We start from the raw sequence: 20,986 nt of genomic DNA, 5'->3' as shown, positions 1-20,986 counted from the left end.
CGAGCGGGCGGAGCTGGGTATAATAATTGAGATGCTGAGGCGCGCCGTTGAGCCCCCCGACCAAAAGGATCAACTGGGCCAACTCTGCTCTATCAGCCGAGCAACAAGGGCAGGCAGGGGAGACGGACCTCTGCTCCGCCAACTAGTTCGTTGTGGCCCAGCTGAGTCGGCCACCGTTACAGTCGCTTTCTGCATGCAGATTTTCATCGAGGGGCGGTCTGGCTGCAGACAAACCCTCGCAGCCATAACTTGTCACCACCACCAGATTTCGCGGCCAACCAGGGGACCATCGGCGGTGCATAACCAGAGCTGGCTGTTTCCCGTCCGTCGCAGCCGCGTCGTCCTGCGTCCGCACCACCCCAGTCGTGTTTCGCGGATTGTTCGTTCGTTCGGCCTTGTCCATCTCTCCGTTCTCAACACGTGGCTGCGCGTCGTCGAACCTTGCGGCACCGGCAGATCTGAAATCCAATATATTCGACCGAGTACGGAGCCCCGGAGGGGGGGGGGATGCGCGTTCAACTGCTCCATACTGGTTACAGTGCGGATACTCGAGTGGACAGTACAGTGGACAGTACAGTGGACAAAACGATGAGTCGCGGGGAGATTATCAGAGCTTGGCGCGCCCCAGGGAAAATCCAGATGACTTGCCGGAGCTGTCAGGCCAGGCAGGGAAACAGAAAGGCTCGTGACGGAGTTGAGTTGATTGTTAATTCCGCAGCCCCCCAGCTTCCAAGGTGGGGAAGTGGGAAGGGCGCTTCTGGTTCCGACTCACCATCCGTAGCTCAGTAACTACATGCAAGGACCTAATAGTATGCATGTATTCATTAATAACTAATAACTAGGTACACATCTGTTCTGTACTGGTATTTATTAGTATCCATAGTTACTGGTCAACCCTTTGCTGCTGTCTGTCTCGTGTGTTTTCTTCGCCGCCCCGTTCGGCCTAACTCGACTTGCCGGAACTTGTTGATACTATGCCACTATACAGACAGCCCTTGATTAGAATTGTATTAGCAAATACATATCCAATATAACATGCAGAGGTACCGTGCTGCTCGACAGCACCGCCTCGGACGGACCCCGAGTTGTAGTCTAAACTAACAATCCATGTACAGAACTCGACCCTAAATTAATAACCATCCTGTCGGTAATTGCGGCAAGGATGACAGACACTCACCGTCATTGCAGAAAAAGAATGGGCGCCGATCAAGCCGTTCATATCCCCGAGTCCGGAAAGTAACTATTGGCAGAAACACAACTGACCCGTGACCCTCTTCCCCAACTGCCCCCCTCCCTTTCTAGTTGCATTCCGCAACTAGTGCTTCATTTACAAATACTTTTGTCATGACCAATTGTTTACTCTCTCTAGCCACGGCCCAGCGGCACGGCATAATTCCATCACAATCGTTTTAGTAACTGGGGAAGACGGCGGGGCGTGCCTGTAGAGCCAACTAGTGCCCCCGGAACTTTGAAGCAACCAATGTCGCGGCCGTCAGCCATGTCTTTGGCTCGAATGATTACTTAGGGTGGTCCAAATGGTTTGGTGGAAGCACCGGTTTTTACCCATTTCAACCTTCCATTCATCCGAACGAACACTTGTCTGCGCATCACCACGCTACCCCGGCTTCACCCCAGAGACTGTGCGCCACTGGCCCATCAACTTTGAGGAAAACTCTAATAACATTCCGACAAAGACAATTATGACTCGTGCTCGTACGGATACATTCAAGTCATATGCCTGACGGGCAACCATGCCGTCAATCGTGGTTGATATGAACAGCCTGCCATGGAAAATCTCGAGCTGTCGTATCGTGCAGTTTTCTGTCTCAAGCTTCAACGTTCCCGAAATGAAGGACTAGGTGATTAATTTCTTCATCTCGAGCCTGGCTCTTCGCCATCACTAGTTTCCGGTGCGAGCGTTCCCGATACTATTATTTGGGCAGTCGCAGTGTCAAGGTCAGACACTTGTCATTGAAGCACCCAGAGATTTGATTGAAACCTCTCACCGGCCTCGGGATTTTCTTCTTGGCAAGCTTGCGTCTGGATAGATCTTGTGCCACTAGCCGACCACTGCCAGAACGATCATATATCTGGTTCCATTCTATCTAATTTTCTAGTAACTTGGCATCCTAGTTGCCTTCCCAACGAGGATTAACGATGCGCCACAGGCAAGCTTGGAAAATAGGGGGACAGAATAAATCTCCTGAATAAGTAACCTCATTATTTGAATGTTTATGATACAGATAATGTTCTCTACGAGTTAAGAACCATCAGATATCTGGTGGCCTGCGATGAGCGAGAGGCTGCTTCGCCAGTGAACATGCCATGATAAGATTCTACCAATTTCTCCCCAATACCATTATTTTTCCATTACCATCTCCTAAATGATGAAGCTTCGTCCAAGGTGTATGGTCCACTAAGTCCGATGCTAGCAAGTTCTAATGAATACAACCCGTAGCTCGTCGCCGATGAAATTGATCGACAATTGCAATCGGACGGCGACTAGTTTAGAGCCAACAATTCAGATAACGTTCGATACTTTGGTTGGCCTCGATTTCGATCGTCGCTGGTATAAATTGATATTGCCCAGGTACCACCGCAGTAGTCCGCTGTATCCCCTTGGCATGCCGTCGAGCAAGCTGTCGCTGGGAGAAGCTGAATATTTTCTGCAATCGAGTTCCCGCACCAGCACTCTCGGCCATCTTCTGTACCTGCAGTGGTAAATCCGTTCACTCTGCAGTATTCCATACATTTTTTGTTGGAAACATTTCCCTGAAAGGTGCCCTTCAGCCCTCCCCCTTGAACTACTCTCGCCGGCCCATCACTGAAACAACCCAGGTATCTCCAGCTTCGAGGGCTTGAAGAGTATGCATTTGTTCCAGGTATTTTGTAATATCTTCCATGATACTCACCAGGATTCTGACTGGGCTTCCCACCTTGCTCCGAGTATTTGGGTATCGTGTCGGCAGTTGTTGTAGGCTCCGTTGACTGACGCGATTGTCCTGTGGTACGTTCCATTGTCAGCAATGTTGGATTGGGAGGGGTCTTTTTTTTGTTTACCATAGCTTGATAGCCCCCCTTCTGGTCTTTCTGGTTCACCATTGTTGCCTAGAGGGGTAGAGTATGCCGGGGCCACATTGTCCGGACATGAGCAAACAGGACACGCTGCAATTGGCGTAACAGCAGGAGGGTCAGAGTACTCATTGGTAGAGAAAGGCACTGATGATTGATAAGTTACAGAAATGAACGCTGTCAGAATTAATCTTACATGATATAGTTGAATAAGCAGGAGGCAGCGTTGAGGTGCAGCTTGTCGTTTGCTGTGGCTGGCTGTAGGGTTGACCTGATTGCGCAGGTGTATCTGTGACAGAGCTCAATGTGCTCTTTTCGTACTTTGGGGGCAAATTAGATGATGAAAGTGAGTAGCTGTATCCGCCGGTCGGTGACAAGGTCGTTATACTCCAGTCCATCACGCTGGTCGTCCTCTCTGGCATGTAACTTTGGGGGTCTTGCGGTGCTGCCGAAGGTAACCATGAGCCCGCACAATCACAAGGAATGACGATCTCGTATGATATGCCTGAAATCTGTTTTGAAACCGCACAAAGCGGAAGAGCGAGATGATCCGCAGCGGCGCACATCAGTCCAGCCACCTGGTTCAGGACATCGTAAAGCTCCGTGCTGGCCAAATATATCTTGGAATTGATAATCTCACCCACGAATACTCCCCCATGCCAAATTATATTTGCCATAATACCATCAATATTCTGAGTGTCAGCTATGCGAGCCGGTTGAAGGTGCTTTCCTAGCGCTGCGGCAATAGCTGGCAGAATCAGTGGCAGTATATCTGCAGCCGAAACTGAGGAATATTCCGCAATGCTAGGAATCATGGATGTAATCCCCATACTGTCAACTGGAAGTGCGATGAGGATTGTGTCGATTAGTCTTGCGCCAGCGCCGGAGTCAATGACACAGACTTGTCCAACAAGGTCGGAAAGCATACTGACGAGAGACGGCTGTCCCGCCCAAATGACAGAGTCTTGGATATATCCGTTGTTCCCGCGTGCCTCTGGCCCTCTCCTCTCGATATTAACTTCATTGTGCAACAATTCACCGTTGGCTATGGCCTGTTGAAACGCCACAGACAACGCCGCCAATGGATCGACAGCGCCAGCAGTCGGTGAAGGTGTCATTGTCGTTTGTCCGACGTGAAAATTTGACATTACGCCAGTAAGGCCACCGAGTAAATCGACCGGTAATTGGAGGGCACCGACGGCGAGGGAACCGCCGTTTGTTGAAGCTGATGTAATTGTCGGTTGGTATCGATCAAGTGGTTGAAGGTGCCGCAGATCACGCTCGTACCCCGGGTTCTTAGACTGTTAGATATCATAGTGTCATCATAATTCGTTTGTATCATACCTCTAACTCGTCTTTAGGGGTCTCTCCGTCCTCCAGTCCGCGTTTTGCCAGAGCAGTCTCCTCAACCTCAGTCCACATGCCAACGAGGAGTGTGGTGCATAGCATGCCAATCACTAGGATGGAGAGGATACCGAGCGCAATACCACGGTGGCAAAGAGTGCGCGGGCAGAGTTGTGACCATCTCCGGCCCGCCTTGTAATAGAGCGGCAGTGTCATGGCAAAGTTCTTTTGAGTTGGTGTATAAGATACGATCCAAGAATTGCTCCAAAATCGATCCCAAAAAAAGCGTAATTTGTCTGAAGTGTTGTGAAAGTCAAGTCAGAATCAGGATCTCGAGGTCAGTGGCGGCAGTTGATAGTAACGTGGGCCGCAAGCACCCTTCCTTGCTCCTGCCCGGTACGGGTGGTCTGGCAACTTCCTCACAACACCATCATCGCCCATACCTTGAACGACTGGAGGGAGGGTACGTCGAAGGAGCACATTTGCGCGTGACCTTGAAATTTCTGCCAAAATTCACTATATCTTCAATGTATTCTTGAGCTGTCCAACTGTGTAGATAGGTCATCAATCTCTAATTAGTATTGCCACCGTCTTGTTCGTCTTTATTTACTCGATTCCTCTTTGCCCCATCTAGCATCTTCTTTACCCTCTTCCCATGTATTTTCAACGTAGGCAATCTCTTTCTTGACCTTTTCGATAAGCTCTTTATCCCCAGTATTTTTTTCGATGTTATCACTGTGACATGGTTAGCGGCGAGAATATTTGATCCGTCCATAGGTCCAGGTCCAACCTTATTTTAATCGCCGGTCGTCCTTGAGCTGAACTGAGCTTTATGACAATATTTAGCGGTAGGGACTTTGTGCCGGTCTTTTTGTGGGTGAAATCGTTTGTCAGGAAAGTCCCAACACCAAATCTGGGGAGGAATCCGTGCTCTTCCGCAGCCTTCTTGTACTCTAGGCATTTTTCCACGTCTAGAGAGTCCGAAAACACGATGACCTTCTCCTTAATGTCTTGCGAATCGTAGTACTTGCGCAGGAGTCTGACATATTCTTGCGGATCGCCGGAGTCCTGTCTAATGCCAGTGAAAAGCTCGGCATATGTCTTGCGGGAACCATCCTCTTTGCAAAGCGTGGCTTCGGGTACACCCCCTTCCGTAGTACGCGCAGGCTGGCTGAAGGCGTTCAAAAATTCGGGTGTTCCGAAAGTGTCGGTAAGAGCTATGGATAAGTTTGTACCAAAGCACCCAACCCAGTGTCTCAGGGCTTCCTCTGTAGCAGTCTTGTAGTCGTTGAAAATGGCCGCGGTTCCCATGAACCATTCGTGTGCGACTGTTCCGACGGGGGGGATATTGAAGCGCATGGCAAGATGCACGTTACTAGTACCGGAGAGTTCGCCGCGGTAGCCTTTGAGGGCCGCTTCCTTGGACGCCTTCACCAGGCCGCGGAATACTAGAGCTTGGGTGTGATAATCACGGCGACGTCGTGTGCCGAACTCTGACAGAATGCAACCCGATTCTAGTAGTTTCATGCCCTTTTCAAAGGCTTTTTGCTCTTGGCCCTCATAGTCCCAGTCTGTGTCCATGAAACGGAAGTAGGCCTCGGATGTCAGGGCCAGCAAGGGAATTTCGTAGAGTATTGTATCTGACCAAGTACCGGCAATGCTCACATGTACGTCACCGAGGTCGTTTTCGCCGCCCGTGTCTATCCCAGTAGCCTGGAATGTGATAGATACCTGCTCTCTCGGCCGGAGCCTGAATTCCTTGAGGAATGTCAGGTAGTCGGCACTTAGGTACTTGCAATGCTGCTCGAGAAACTTGTGTTCTTCGTCCGAGAGAGAAATGTTGCCGAGTTCTACGTATTATGAGTCTGGATGATCTATTGTGTAGGATGTATGCTTGATCTTACTGGTGATTTGCTCCTGTAGCCACATGTAGCCAGCTCTAGACAGCCTCTTTTCGGGCGTACGATTGGTGAAGGCGTAGGTCACAGGCACATCCTTGAAGTATTTGAATACGGCGCATTGCATAGTAAGTTTATACAGATCGGTATCCAAAAAGGATATGACGCCTTCTGGGAAAGGCGAGGAGCTGTTAAAATCCATGTCGGCGAGTGTTGGCGTTAATAGCTCGCTCGGTCTCCGATATAGGCGTGACGTCGGGGGTCGCGGGAGGGGGAGCGCAGGTCGTTCAAGCTGCGCAGTGTCGCTTAAGATAGAATAAAGCGCACGAGGGCAACGAGTATAGTTGACAATGGGCTCGGCGGAATTTGAGCTTCGAAAGAAAGTATGTTCATGGTGAATACTGAACGAGTCGGCGGGGCGCTGATGAATTTGGAGTCGGCTGTCACGAAAATGAGCCCCGCCAAATGGCTGTTACATGTTTTGGTCAGCCACAAGATCTTGAGTCATGAGACCTTGAGACCCGTGGAAGAACTTACGCCAGTACAAATCAGTCATTGTAACAGTATTGAATTTGTTTTTTTATCAGAATTCAATTATTATTGGAAGGCTAATCGGCAAGCATTGGTCATCAAAACTCGCAGAAGCTGCTGCGACAGCGGTCAACACAGCGCATGATGATGTTTGGCAGCAATTGTGATCTTGCCGAGTAAGACCCTTCCCTTTCCATCTCCAAGATGAATTGATTTATATCTAATTCTTTGACTCGACCATTCGCAACCACGTCATGAGCCGCGGGCACAAGGTCGCAGCGGGGTCCTATGTACATGGGCGCTAACCAGGGCCAAGAGCCAGCGGACCCCCAGAAAAAATTCGAGGCTATAGATTAGATAAGGCAGGATATTTTTTTTCCCTTCAACAAGCTCCAGCATCTTGTTGCGATACACACTCTTTGCACATCGTAGCCTGCGCTGCTGCGAACCAGTGACGGCGACAATGACATCTATCGACATCCACCGCTGTCGGTTTGTGCCGTATCAGCCATCCGCGATCAATGCTGTTGCATTTTCCCATCCGAAAACTAGAGACAGCAAACGTGCTGCCATCGCTCGACTCGCAGTTGGCAGAGCCAATGGCGACATTGAAATCTGGAATGCTGCCGCCGGGATCTGGCACCAGGAGCTTGTTATCCGAGGCGGCAAGGATCGCAGCATCGATGGTCTTGTCTGGGTCAATGATCCGGACCAGGATCTCGGCGAGGGACGCATCTTAATCGGCAAGTCTCGATTGTTCAGCATCGGCTACACCTCGACCGTTACCGAATGGGACCTCGAGACGGGAAAGCCCAAACAACATGCCAGTGGCCAGCATGGTGATATCTGGTGCATTGCAGCCCAGCCCTCGCAGCTCGACGACCGAACAACATCCGTCAGCGACTCGCAGAGCTCCAACAAGCTCGTCGCCGGCACCATCGATGGTGAGCTGGTCATGTACTCACTTGAGGATGGTGATCTTCGCTTTCAAAGAGTTCTCGTCAAGTCGCCCACAAAAAAGGCCAAGATGGTCAGCATCACCTTCCAGTCCCGCAAAGTCGTTATTGTCGGCTGCTCCGACAGCACTATACGAGCTTACAATATCGCCAAAGGCCACATGCTGCGCCGCATGACACTTGGATCCGACCTCGTGGGCGGCTCAAAAGATGTCATTGTATGGTCTGTCAAATGCTTACCCAACGGCAACATTGTCTCTGGCGACTCCACTGGCCAAGTTTGCATCTGGGACGGCAAAACCTACACCCAGACGCAAAGGCTGCAGACTCATAAGCAAGATGTCCTTAGTCTTGCTATTAGTTCAGACGGCAGCACGATTATTAGCGGTGGCATGGATAGAAGAACTGTGCTCTACAAGCAGAACTCCGGGGCTGGTCAGCGCTGGGGCAAAGTTTGGGGTCGCAGATTCCACGAACATGACGTTAAGGCTATGGCTACATTCGAGCACGCTCGCACAAGTGTTGTTGTTTCTGGAGGGCCCGATTCAAATCTCGTCGTTGTTCCACTCAAGGAGATGGGCCGTGAACATCACAGAATTGTCAGTGGTCTTCCCCAACAGCCGCCTCTTGTCAGTGCCAGCAAAGCTCGCTTCATGGTGAGTTGGTGGGATCGTGAGATTCACTTGTGGCTGCTGCAGCATCCTGCTTCCGACCTCGTCAAGCTCAATGGTGACAGCGATCTCGATGTTGACCAAAATCGAAAACTACTCAAAACAATCGTCGTCAAGGGAGACTCCAACATCTCCTCGGCTAGTATCAACGCCGACGGCACCTTACTCATTGCTTCGACGTCCACAGATGTCAAAGCCTTTGCACTGGAACATTCCAACCCCACAAAACCCGCTGATGTTACCCTTTCCTCTATCGAACTGCCCAAACAGATTACCAAGCTCGGTGCCAGCAAGGTGCAAATATCGCCAGATGGATCCTGGCTTTGTTTCGTGCAGGACGGTTCCAGCGTCGTCATCGCCAGCATTTCATCCGAGTCTAATAGCCACACGATTTCTTCCTCGCGTCATCTTCGCCGACTACACCGCTCAGTCCCCAAGTATATCCTAAACGGTGGCTTAGGCTCCTATGAAAGAAACGTTACCCACATTGCTTTCAGCCCAGATTCTAAGCTTATTGCAGCTGCTGACCTGGCTGGATACATTGATACTTGGGTGCTGCACGCTGCGGGACATGACACAGTCAATGGTCATGCGAATGGAGAGGAAGCCGACGACGCGTCAGCCTCTGACTCTGATTCATCAGATGATGATGCCGAAAATACCGGTTCCAGTGAAGTCGGGCGATGGGTTCGCAATCCTAACGCCAAGCTAATACCCAAGCTACCTGCAACCCCATCCGTCCTCGCATTCTCGGATAATATCCCTGGGCAGGAAGGAACGGAGGACTATACTCTGGCAGCAGTGACATCGTCGTGGAATGTCCTCACATTTAATGTCCTACAAGGATCTTTGACCCAATGGTCCCGCCGCAATCCCCGTATGACTCTTCCTGGCCCCGTTCAAGATTTGTTAGACTTGGCCAAAGGTACTTTCTGGCAAGGGTCTAGGCTTTGGGTTTACGGTGTCTCTTTTCTGTTCATGCTTGACATGAGCCAGGACCTGCCGGTTCCAGGCAAGGATACGAGTAACCAGCTCATCCAACAAGGTACAAAGCGCAAGCGAACAAACATTACCAGCGGCGCTGGTAGTCGGATGGAGAACGAGGGTTTGAAGCCGCACCAGATACACAAACATGCAGCCAATAAGTGGGAGGATGTTGATGTCGACGGCCCTAGCCCTAGCGGCGAATTGGACAACGAAAGCGACGACGACATGATCGATGCTGCAGACAACGAGCTTACGCAACTTCGCAGCGCCACGGCCGGCGGCGAAGTCAAATCAGCAGGCGCAGAAAATGAAAATGGCCGGAAGCAGTGGTGGATTACATACAAATATCGTCCTGTACTGGGTGTTGTTTCTTTCGGTGGCCAAGAGGACTCGCTGGAGGTGGCCCTGGTTGAGCGCCCAACTTGGGAGATAGAAATGCAAGATAGCTACTATGCGGGCGCAGAGTGGGAGCGAAGATAGTGCGATGGCTGTGCTTTGGTTAAAAGTGTGAAAATAACGACTAGATGGATGGTTATGTCAGGATACATCTACATGGTCACCACGTGGCAAGGAATGGTAATGTCAGTGCAGGGGACTATCGCATTATAAATACAAGAACTGTACAATGAACTACACATTTTGGAATGCAATACATGGCAATTCGAAGAAGATGAGGGGTTGCAAATGTGTATGAAGCTGCAGTGTTCCGCTATGCACCTCGCCAGAACAACATCAACAAGGCTAGGGGCTTACAGTCTCGGCTTAATATCGCAGGCCTTCGTCTTGGCACCGGCATCTATGTTGAGCACATGCAGTTTACTCAAATTTCGCCAGTCTACGGGGAATCAGAGCGACGAGGGACAGCTCAAAAGGGAGCAAGCCATCTCGCATTCGAGGCGCTAATTTTCAAGCTCTGCCACGTAATGAGTCGAGTTGTGTTCCACGGCGTGCATTCGCATGTGGTTGACGCCCACCCATGAAATTAAGTAAGTATATGTCCGTCAGGGTAAAATACAGTTTGGATACAAAATACGGTTCCGAGAGGCCCAACGCGCGTCCCGAGGCTCGACCCGCTGTGCATCACGCGCAGTGCAACGTTTTTCTGGGTCTTTTTTCTTCTAAGGATCATATGAGTAGATTCATGCAGGAGACTCTAATGGCGGAGATTTACGTATGCATCACAGCAACTTGGGCGTAAGTGGCACCTCTCGGCTGGCCGCCTGGTCGCCTGGCCGCCTGACAAGTTGCGAGAGGCGTCATGGTATATATGTGCACATGAGATTGGGCATGGATGCCAGAAAAATGTGCACCGGCTTCTATGCTGGAAAGGTTAACGGCATGCCAACGGAGAAGGAAATTATGGTCACGAGCGAAAATTTAGAGTCGTGTGTGATAAGCAGGTGCCGGGCCGGTTGTGGCCAAAAGGACGCATCAGCTTCACCTCCCTCCTGCATCGGTCAATAAGCAAGGCTCTAATAGGACGCCCACGCCAGAAGGTTGCCGCGACGCCCACGGTTGGCGGTGAGGGGTTCAGAAGAGCGCCGCTTGCCTATGAGATTGTGCGTTCCAGTCATCACTCATCATACCAAGATGGGCAGGCCTAGAACAGCTGCAGACGCAAGATGGGAGGAAGCTAGCTCGATAGGCGTTGGGAATCTAAGAGGGAGCGGCGCTACAAGAGTTATAGTATTTGCAAAATAAGCAAGTATGCGCTGACCTGGTGGGACATTGAGTTCATGGCGGACGCCTCCAAGGCAACGCAAGGAGTATGGGAAGAGATCTGGCTGTCGGGTTTGAGATGACGCGGCCCTGCACAAGCTTATTGGGGTGGTTCCCGAACGCACGGGTCCGAAACGGCAAGCCGGAAGGCGGCCGACGCACGCGCGAGAAGTCCAAAGCCTTACCAAGCAGACGGAGTTTGAAAGAGGGCGAGATGAGATAGAGTTAAGGGGGAACCTGGGCAGATGTGCCAACTTGGCTCACCTCCAACGGATCGTCTCAGTCGCAGAGTAACGACACGGAGGTGAATGGGCCTAGCGCGAAGAGGGTTCGGTGTTGGATAAGTGTTCAAGGGGACGCAGATGCATCGATGGGGCCGGTGCCAGACTGCAGCCCGGCAAATATTGAATTTGGCCATTGAATTGTGCAGCCATGCTGGATGGAGCGCATTGCGTGTTTGTTGTGGGTTGGCTTGTTGAGAGCGATTTGTCAGTGGACTGACGAGGGAGGGAGTAGCTATGAAAACGAGTCTTCAAAGATACCATCATCGGGCTCAAGGTCTGAGAAAAAAACGGCTCTTGTCCAATTCGATGGTTTAACCGCAGTCCGCGGGGGTTCAGGGTTGACAGGTAGCCATTGGGATGGGAACGACGATCTGTGGTAAGGAGGGGGGAATCCCTACCAGAACCTCCACAGCCTTTGTACACTTGAAGCAGTCCTTCTCGGTTTGCAGTAAGCAGAGAAGCAGCATCAGGTTTGCAGTGGCGGGGCTGTCGTCATTTGGTTGTTGTCGTCGCCACTCGCCACAGTTGCTAGTTGAAGCGATCAACGAGACAGTATTAAAACATACAGTGCAGAGGGATATTTGCACTGTGGTGATGTGGGCGTTCAGCAGGTGGCAAGTGGGATAACTACAGTGCGTATTACAGAATACCTAGAGAGAGACCCCTACTAAGGGCCATGCACCGCCACAGATAAAACCTGAGTTGAAAAAGGCGGCCCGGAGTCTTGTACTGTAGTTGGCGCAGGATGTTTGCGTGAGGGCCAGGCTGAGAGTCATTGGCTGGTGATGGCACGTAGGCCACAAACACCTGCAAAGCTGGATGGATGGATGGGTCTGGTTGGAAGGGTTTGGCTGGTGGTGTCAATCAATTGCCTCGTCATCGTCCTGGACCAACCGAGTCGGCAACGCCACCGGCGGCGAGAAGGTACCAGTACCCGCTTCAAGGGGGCGGTGCTAAATCTGAAAAAACATGGAGGGTGGGTATATTTTGTACATGCACGCAGGCAAGAAAGGACTTTTATGTGAGGTATCGTGTGGTGGTGAGGGGCTGCCTCCCAGCCTGGTAATAGTATCTATCTTACTGGCACCGACGTAGGGCTGCCTGTAGAGAAGCCGGTGGCCCCGGCGCGCAAGGCAAAAGAAGCCAGAAGATGAAAATATCACAGAAATGAAATTTCAATGAGGGCACACGATTCGCATTGCATTCTCTTCAGTTATCCGTCGTCGTTGCATCTGCGTCCTACAGGCAGGCCGGCCGCGAAGTACCTGTACTTTGAGGCTGCGTAGGCCTGGCCCAGTTCGACCCACTGTGCAGGATTTGATAGGCGGTCATTGGCTAGCCGCCAACAGCTGACGCGTAAACTCGCAGCGATGGCAAGCAGAAGACGCACACGCCTTCTCCCGAGACAATCCAGCCCAGTCCCAGTCCCCAGTTCTTCTCCCCAAGTCCCCTTCTAAGTCGTTCCCCGGCACCGCCAGCGCCCAGTCAGGTTCAGCCCGGCTGCTTTTCAACCCTCGTCTTCCTACATGAGCCACCAGTCCTCTCTTCATCCAACAAACGCATCGTCGAGTGGACAATATCACTTTTGCGAAAGAGCGCTCGTCTGCCCTCGTTTCTGCATTCCCTCGACAGATACACGACGCCAACTACCACGTACCAAAGTTTGGCGATCCACCCGCCTTTGTCTCGTCCTCCAAGTCGTGGCCCTTGCGATTCCAGCCTGGTCCGTGGCGAACGCGCAGGCGTACGTAGTGCCTGGCTGACGACTACTCTTTACGCCTATCGGATTCGACTAGCCAACTCCGACGACTACTCCTCATAACAGCATCGTCACCTGTGGACGACAACGCTCGCTTCTTTTCCCTTCATATTCTCCCTCACCGTCCGACACATCGACTCGCCTCCTTTCCTGTCTTCAATCAACATCCTTGAACAAGCATGGCGGGCAGAAGCGATCCCTTCAGCCCGGCCCCGGCTGATGGCTCTTATGGTGAAGAATGGGCCCACGATTTACGCATCCGGTTCGAGTCTCTCCTCCGCGACAAGCGCATGAATGATTTGCGCTCCAACTCTCGACACCAGACTCCGAGCGCCTTTGATCGAGCATCCAGCGTCGGCCTCGATACGCCCATGAGCGACCTTTCGATGGCTTCCCACACTCCTGGTACGCCGCCTTCGTACTCATCCATCAGACATCTGCCCATCATCCCTTCGGCACCAACTGCTGGAGACCGCGAGTCCCAGAAATTCCGCAACCTCCTCATCAGCCTATCGCTCACTCCCACGAAATACGAGAATCCTGGTCTGCTCGATGAGGCGCTTCAGATCATCCCCCTCGATCGCATCTACGGTGAGGCTGAAGAGGAGACCCAGGTCCTCCAGGCCGAGGCCGAGAGTATGGGCGATGGTCGCAAGCCTGAATGGGGCTACCAGGACTGTGTCATCCGCGCTCTTCTTCGATGGTTCAAGCGTTCCTTCTTCACATGGGTCAATAACCCACCCTGCCCTGTCTGTCTGTCTCCAACAGTTGCCCAGGGCATGACGGCACCTACTCCTGAGGAGAGTGCCTGCGGTGCGCTGCGAGTCGAACTGTACCGGTGCTCTGCTCAAAACTGCGGCGCCTACGAACGATTCCCGCGATACGGTGACGTCTGGCGACTGCTTCAGACCCGACGCGGCCGTGTTGGCGAATGGGCCAACTGCTTCAGCATGCTGTGCCGGGCCGTCGGTGGTCGTGTTCGCTGGATCTGGAACGCCGAAGACCATGTCTGGACAGAGGTGTACTCGGAGCACCAACGCAGATGGGTCCACGTCGATGCCTGCGAGGAGGCCTGGGATAATCCGCGCCTCTATGCTGACGGCTGGGGCAAGAAGATGTCCTACTGCGTCGCCTTTTCCACTGACGGCGCCACGGATGTCACGAGACGTTATGTCCGCAAAAATGAAAACGCCAGCGAGCGCAACCGATGTCCCGAAGAGGTCATGCTCTATATCATGCAAGAAATCAAGACGATTCGCCGCCAGAACATGAACAAGGATCAGCGTTTTCGTCTTGAAAAGGAAGACCAGATGGAAGGCGAGGAGCTGCGCGGCTTTGTCGTTGCCTCGATTGCCCAAGCCGTCACCGACCTTGTCCCTGGCGCCAGCCCTTCAGCCGGGCTCAGGGCACAGGGTACCCATCACGGCCAAGACACAAAGCTGCCTGCAGAGCAGCCCAGTCACCAATCTGGCCCATCGGACTGGGTCATGACGCAACCAGACGTCGGCCCACGATACCAACCACGGGATCCCAGCCATCGACGTCACCTGCCATAAAGACAGGCGCCAGTGTATACAAATACCGGCGACGCTTGTGGTAATGAGTTGTGGCGGGCTCAAACATAATCTTCTTGCACATATACAGTACACACCAACCGGATTCGCGGCACAATATGCCCTTAATGATGACATCTTCCGGTATTAATATATTTACAGCGACCATGATGTACGCGGTCTCCCCACACGTCACGTTGAAGACAACGGACTCGAACACACTATTTCTTTACGTTGCATCCAAGTCAGACAAAAGCCGTCTTTGCTTGCATAGATTCTGACATCTTTCCTGGCCCACAAGCTTGGGCAGGATGCTTGTACTTTATTCAAATTCATTTCCTTGGTCTGGGTTAGCAGGACGAGTTGGGGTCCAATCTGTGATGAGGATGTCGCATCTTTCATTTCCGTCTTATTTGTTTTGTTCCTTGTCGCGCCTTGGGGTCTGGGCTGAGCTACAAAACAAGCTCTCTGGCGTTGAGGTTCTTTTTGACTGCATGGATAAGCGACGCGGCATTATGCTGGTTCTTGTATGAGGATACATGGCACCAGTAGCTGGCTGGATGGGCCATTGAAGATAGTTACTTATTTATAAGACAACAATTGACATGCGGAGCGCGCGCTTGTCCCTAAAGAATTGATGCCCATATATTCGTGCTATGTGTGAAATTCGGGTTGCTTTTATTAAGACGATGGAATAAGAAATGAAGAAGTTTGGCATGACCAGGTTCGTGGCTGGGTGTGCTTGTGTCGAGGTCGTGTTTACATGATGCATGAGCGCGTGTCACCAGCGGAATCAAAAAACTTGGCAATGATACCAGAGGTAGTCCAGCAGAAAAGTCATACACTTTGTTTTTATTCCGTCTTCTCATTGCCTTTTTCAATTGCGGCGAATCAATATTCTATTTTGAATACTGTCTGTCTCGGAAAAGTACAGATACCTCCCCCCCCCTGGCCTCTCTCCTCAGTCTCCTCCTCCATCACACTCACCTCGCCGTCATGAGTACCAGCACCACGCCGCGCGGCCACAAACGGACGCGGTCCGACAGCTCAGTAGAGATCATCGCCGTGCGGAGCGTCAGCAAGAAGAAGAAGCAGCAGCAGCAGGCGACCCCGCCCCCGCCAGAGGAGAAGCGCCTGCGCGTCTTCCGACACGCGCCGCCGCACAAATTCGACGCCATCTGGGAGCGCGCCACAACAGAGCGCTTCTTTGTGCTCAAACGACAGCGGTTTGACGACGCGGAAAGTGGCTGTCCGGAAGAGGACTTTGAGCTGGCGGGCACCACGGGCAACGTGTACACGATCCGCATCGCGCGCCAGCCGGTGTGTAACTGCCCGTGGGCGCTCAAGGGGAACCAGTGCAAGCACACCGTATACGTGCGTTTCTTTTCCCCGTCTTCTTTCCCTCGCTGCGGCGCGCTGCCTTTCTTTTCTTCCTCTTTAACCAAATACTCGTTGCTTATTGCCCTTGTCCCATTAGATTCTACACCGGGTCCTCAAGGCCCCCTATCATCTCACGTACCAGCTCGCGCTCCTCAGCAGCGAGCTGCGGCACATCTACGACAAGCTCCCGCAGCCCTCTGCCGACGCCGACGACGGCAAGAAGCGCAAGGCAATCGAGGGCGAGTGCGCCATCTGCTACATGGACCTGGAGCAGAAAGACGACCAGAACATTGTCTGGTGCCGCGCGGCGTGCGGGCAGAACCTGCACAAGGTGTGCTTCGACACGTGGGCGCGCACGTGCACCGCCCGCGACGTGACGTGCCCGCTGTGCCGCAGCCCCTGGGAGGCGAAGCAGAACACGGACGCGGCGGCAGTGGTGGTGGACACGGATGCGGCGGTCGAGGGCGAGGACGGCTATCTCAACGTCGCGAGCCAGCTGGGCATCAGCCAATACAGAGGTACGTCTGATTTTTGTGCGGTGGGCTTGATGGCGAGGGTTAACTAGTACTGACACGTTTATCCTGGATAGATACGAGTTGGTATCCCTCATCGCGCTGGATTGACCGCATGGAAGCGAGGATGGAGAATTATAACCGAAGGCGACGACGGTATTATTATTGAACAGGGGTGGCCGACGTCCATTCCTGCCTGTTTTATATATGCCTGATCAACCTATATAATCGACCAAATTTACGAAACAGTACAGTATATCACCTTGTTTATTCTCAGGCTTCCAGGCGATGCCGCACAGGGCGATTATGTCTCAAACTCCCACACCCACACGTCAATGGCGAAGTGCCTGCTGCTCAAGGTTACGAGCACCAGGTTTCACCACAGTCGAAGATGTCCAGAGGCTGATAGTATACCTCGAACGTCTTATGACAACAACGGCTAGAATACTTCACCAGGCATTCAAGGGGAAAATCCCGTACTTCTGTGTCCGCTCCGCAGATTCATGTTCGGCGTCGAGTTCGGCGGTTCGGCGGCCCACTTGTCGCCGAGGCGCCGGGCACAGCCCACACATGCCGCAAACAGGCTTGATTGTCTCTTTCTCATGATTCAAGATGAAGTTCCTCCATTGTACGTAGCTAGGTGCTCGGCTCCTCGCCCATTTCCTTGAGCTCTTTGCGCCCCATGGCGATGAGATCGTCGTTGTCGAGCGTGTCCTTGTTGAAGCCGTGCACGGCCGCGCTGACAGCAGCAGCGCCAATCTCCCGGATATCGATGAGCGGGAGCCCAATGATGCTGGCGGTGGCATTGGCCAGCATGCCCGTGACAAATCCCATCCTCTCAGGCGACATAACCAGACCAAGGCGAAGGAGGCACGTCTCCATGATGCCACCAGATTCCTTAGTGGCGTCGAGCAGCCGGGTTTCGATGCGGCCCTTGTTTTCCATGTTAATGGGCGAAGAGGAAGAAGAAGAAGGAAGCACGTACCCGCATGAGTGTGTAGTCGCCGAGAATCCAGGGCTTCTTGGTCTGGTCCCGCTCTGCTTTCGCGCCGCTGGCGTAGACGAAGCGCAAGGGCTTGTTGCCGCCGCCTTGCGGCCGGGGCAGCTGCTGCAGCACGCGGAAGCCCTCCATCACGTAGTCGACGCAGACGTTTTGGACGACCTCCCAGTCCATCGTCTTGGACGCCGTCGGCGTAATAGCCAGAAGCCTGGTGAAAAAAATGGTCAGCGTGTTAATGGAGGGCCGGCCCCAGGACGGGGAGAGAGAGGCGCGCAAACATACCAAATACAGGCGTCGGCGCCGGAGAGCTGGCTCTTGACGTCGTCGGGGTAGTGGGCAAAGTCGGGCAGGGTCACCGACTGGAATTTGTCGAGCGCCGGGTCGCCGGCGGGGATGCTCGTGGGCGGCGGCGTGGGACGCCGGCCGAGAGCGACGACGGAGGTGATGGAGCGGTGGGAGAGGGCCTGCCGGATGACTTCGGTGCCGATGAGGCCCGTGGCGCCGACGACGATGAGCTTCATCCTTGTAGAGGTTTGTGTTTTGAGTATTGTTTTTTTAAAAGATGTATCCGGATGGGAGACATCGAGTTTGTTCTATGCTAGATCGGCGCAGCCGGAGTTAAGGAGAGTTCCGGGCGCGGACGGCACTACTTGTTTTGATGCAAGGCTGGAGTCACCTGTAGGCGACAGGAGGATACTAATAGAAAAGTACCGTGTCTCAGAATAGATGATTCATCCGTCTCTGCTCCCTTGTCCGCTAAGGCTCTTAGCCCTTTCTGTCAGTGTTGATTGCACCTTGCTCGTAGCTTTCAGTCCCTCCATCTTGGTTCTCATGCTTAAACATTATTTTGCATCATTCTCTACAAGATCTGTAGTGAAGATCTTGGATAGTCATCCTCTCCATCTTGATTATCCTGTTTAAACACTCTTTTGCATCATGAACAAGGTTATTGGTCGAGAGCTTGAATAGTTGATTCAATCCCAGCACTAACTAACTACCTATAGACCACTTGTGCGAACTAGTACTACCACCACTTTGCAGTGCACTCGCGAAAGGCGTTGGATCCGCAATGAATCTCCCCCAGACCGAGATGGAAAGAGTACCAATCATCCATAAACGTCACCGTCAGGTTGCTGGCGGCATAACCAGCCAGCGTGGCCTCCTTCAGGATATCCTTGCCGTCAATGACGGGCCCCCAAGGGTTGGGCGCCACGTAGTGCGTCGGACTGAAGAGCACGCCGTTGACCGTCGAAGGGTAGATTGCAAAGACTTGGAACGAGGTCTCGTACGCCGTCAGCGACTCGTCCTCCTTGTCCACGTCGGGGAAGACCTTGATCGGCTGGTACGTGCGCTTGCCTTCCATGGTCTCGTTGTAGAAGAGACCCGGGATGTACAGAATCTCCGAGTCGGCAAGACCGATTTCGCGCTTCACACTCTCCACGTTCTTGGCGATTTGTCGGCCGACGTACTGCTGCACGCGTGCGAAATCGGGCAGGTCGAGCAGGGCGTTGATGGTCAGGTTGGGCAAGGGCCCGTTGCCGTGGGTTCCGAGCTTGTCGTCAGGCATCACCGGTCGCGAGACGGCCTTGACACCTCCGTGTCCCTCGCTCTGGGCCTTTTGCAGAATCTCGAGAGCCTGGACGGGGTCGTGGACGGCCATGACCCAGCCTCGCTCCGACGGCGCGGGGAGAAACTGCATAAATTCGTCGACGTGACCAATGTACAGCCACGACGTATCAACATTGACCATTGGCTGCGCCTCTTGTGCGTCCAAAAACTCCGCAATGAGCGGCCGGCTCCCGTAGCGTGATCCCATGATGGTGCGCCCAACAGGGTAGGAGTTGCCTTGATGCTCGTAAGGCGGCACAGCTTCCAGGTTTCCAGTCGCGTCTTTTCCAACGTCTTCACCCTCCTCCTGTGGCAGGAACTGCACTGCTCCAACAGTGTCTGATCTGAACTCGGAGAAGGCAACTTCTCCTGCCTGGTCGGGTTTAGCTGCTCGGATGACTACCCGAAGAGTCTTTGGCCCGGACGGTCCTGGGATGCTCATGTACCCAAACTCGAAATGGTCCTGCACCCACACATCGGTTCCTGTTATGATTCGCAGAGGTTTCTGAATGCCCGAGCTTCGAGAGATGTCGCCCATCTCCTTGACAAATGTCTGCTGCGGACCGGGCTGCCGTGGTGCTCCCACCACAATTTCGGTCGCACTCTGGAGGTGGTGATGGGTGAGGATTGGAGCGACGCGCAGGGCGACCACATCTTGGGCCTTGTCTGCTCCGTCGCGCACAGAGAATTGCACCTGCGCTCGGCCGTCCCAGACGCCCGGTCGGCGTACGTCCCGGGCATCAATTCCGAGGCTCAAGCCGCTTCGGAGCTCGTCGGCGGAGAAGGTGTGGTTGCTGCTGACAAAACGCCAGTCACAGCCCACCTTTTGGAAGATGCGAACGTTTTTGCTTGCAGCATCGCCAAGGACAGTAACAGAGCCAGAGGCAGAGTCGCTCACGCTGATCAATGGAAGGGTAGCAAGGGGGGCAAGGTATTTAGGGTTGCGCTGCTCGGTACCAGAAGCATCGTGGCACTGGTCCAAGTCATTCTTGGACTCTCGTGAATCGGACGATACGTTTGCGTGGATAAGACTAGAGCAACGCCGGCCGCTATCTCCAATATTGGCAAGAAAGAGCGCACCGCGCTCTTCGCTCCACGTCTCTCTACCAACGGTATCAGAATCACCGATGAGGTCGATCTGGCCGTCGCGGTTGGTGTCAGCCAGTATGATTGGCTGTAAAGCTCGAGCAGCGCCTGCTAAGCCTAGATCTCTGTTTAGTTCAAGAGTAGATACGCCAGTTTGTTTCATGGCTCAGTCCTACCTAGAAGGAGCAGGCTTGTCGCACGTAGTGCTTCCCGCATGTTGAGAGAGAGTAGGGGATTTCGACAGAGGATGTAAGCACAGATGAGTGTGTAGTCTCTCGGGGCATTAAATCAGAAGCGTTTATCCTGTGCCTACCCTTATATACTTTCCTCGTGCCGTCCATCGCTGAGCCCCTCAAGTTGGCCGAAGGGTCGGCGTCAGGAGCTTTCAAAGCAATATCTTGGCCTTCTCGTATTCAAACCTTGTTTCACTGCATTTCTGCCTTTTTTCAACCAATCGCGACTGAATAACTATGGGCGAATCCCTGGTCAGTGGCTACACAGGTACGTCCCGCGCTGGGTCTGATCCATGTAAAACCCACGGCCTATAATAAGGTTAACGATGAGCTGCCTATACGGGTAATTGTGGAAAATTACTCGTCTCGATAAGATTATTGCATAAATATGGA

At 52.9% G+C, this 20,986-nt stretch overlaps 6 protein-coding genes across 6 annotated transcripts; 3 read left to right on the top strand and 3 right to left on the bottom strand.

Annotated features, from left to right (window-relative positions):
- Window positions 1-5,018: 5,018 nt before the first annotated feature.
- CCM_07624 (nicotinate phosphoribosyltransferase) lies at window positions 5,019-6,516 on the bottom strand (the record flags this gene model as incomplete). Its single annotated transcript, XM_006672765.1, has 3 exons — window positions 5,019-5,151; window positions 5,207-6,266; window positions 6,321-6,516. The coding sequence occupies 3 exons, from the start codon at window positions 6,514-6,516 to the stop codon at window positions 5,019-5,021; spliced, it is 1,389 nt and encodes a 462-aa protein (XP_006672828.1).
- Window positions 6,517-7,308: 792 nt separating this feature from the next.
- CCM_07623 (WD40 repeat-like-containing domain) lies at window positions 7,309-9,939 on the top strand (the record flags this gene model as incomplete). Its single annotated transcript, XM_006672764.1, has 1 exon — window positions 7,309-9,939. The coding sequence occupies one exon, from the start codon at window positions 7,309-7,311 to the stop codon at window positions 9,937-9,939; it is 2,631 nt and encodes an 876-aa protein (XP_006672827.1).
- A 3,461-nt stretch (window positions 9,940-13,400) lies between these two features.
- CCM_07622 (Png1p protein) lies at window positions 13,401-14,777 on the top strand (the record flags this gene model as incomplete). Its single annotated transcript, XM_006672763.1, has 1 exon — window positions 13,401-14,777. The coding sequence occupies one exon, from the start codon at window positions 13,401-13,403 to the stop codon at window positions 14,775-14,777; it is 1,377 nt and encodes a 458-aa protein (XP_006672826.1).
- A 993-nt stretch (window positions 14,778-15,770) lies between these two features.
- CCM_07621 (RING finger domain protein (Znf1), putative) lies at window positions 15,771-16,835 on the top strand (the record flags this gene model as incomplete). The annotated part of the gene is made up of 3 exons (XM_006672762.1): window positions 15,771-16,148; window positions 16,252-16,672; window positions 16,744-16,835. 3 exons carry the CDS (start codon window positions 15,771-15,773, stop codon window positions 16,833-16,835), a joined length of 891 nt encoding a protein of 296 aa, XP_006672825.1.
- Window positions 16,836-17,302: 467 nt separating this feature from the next.
- Window positions 17,303-18,187, bottom strand: CCM_07620 (nucleoside-diphosphate-sugar epimerase, putative; the record flags this gene model as incomplete). Its single annotated transcript, XM_006672761.1, has 3 exons — window positions 17,303-17,599; window positions 17,652-17,874; window positions 17,949-18,187. 3 exons carry the CDS (start codon window positions 18,185-18,187, stop codon window positions 17,303-17,305), a joined length of 759 nt encoding a protein of 252 aa, XP_006672824.1.
- Window positions 18,188-18,690: 503 nt separating this feature from the next.
- On the bottom strand, window positions 18,691-20,576 carry CCM_07619 (putative protein-arginine deiminase; the record flags this gene model as incomplete). The annotated part of the gene is made up of 2 exons (XM_006672760.1): window positions 18,691-20,477; window positions 20,537-20,576. The coding sequence occupies 2 exons, from the start codon at window positions 20,574-20,576 to the stop codon at window positions 18,691-18,693; spliced, it is 1,827 nt and encodes a 608-aa protein (XP_006672823.1).
- Between the last annotated feature and the right edge of the window lie 410 nt (window positions 20,577-20,986).

The sequence above is a fragment of the Cordyceps militaris genome (genome assembly GCF_000225605.1).
Source record: "Cordyceps militaris CM01 unplaced genomic scaffold CCM_S00006, whole genome shotgun sequence".
Lineage (NCBI taxonomy): Eukaryota > Fungi > Ascomycota > Sordariomycetes > Hypocreales > Cordycipitaceae > Cordyceps > Cordyceps militaris.
This window is presented reverse-complemented; position numbering and strand designations above follow the sequence as displayed.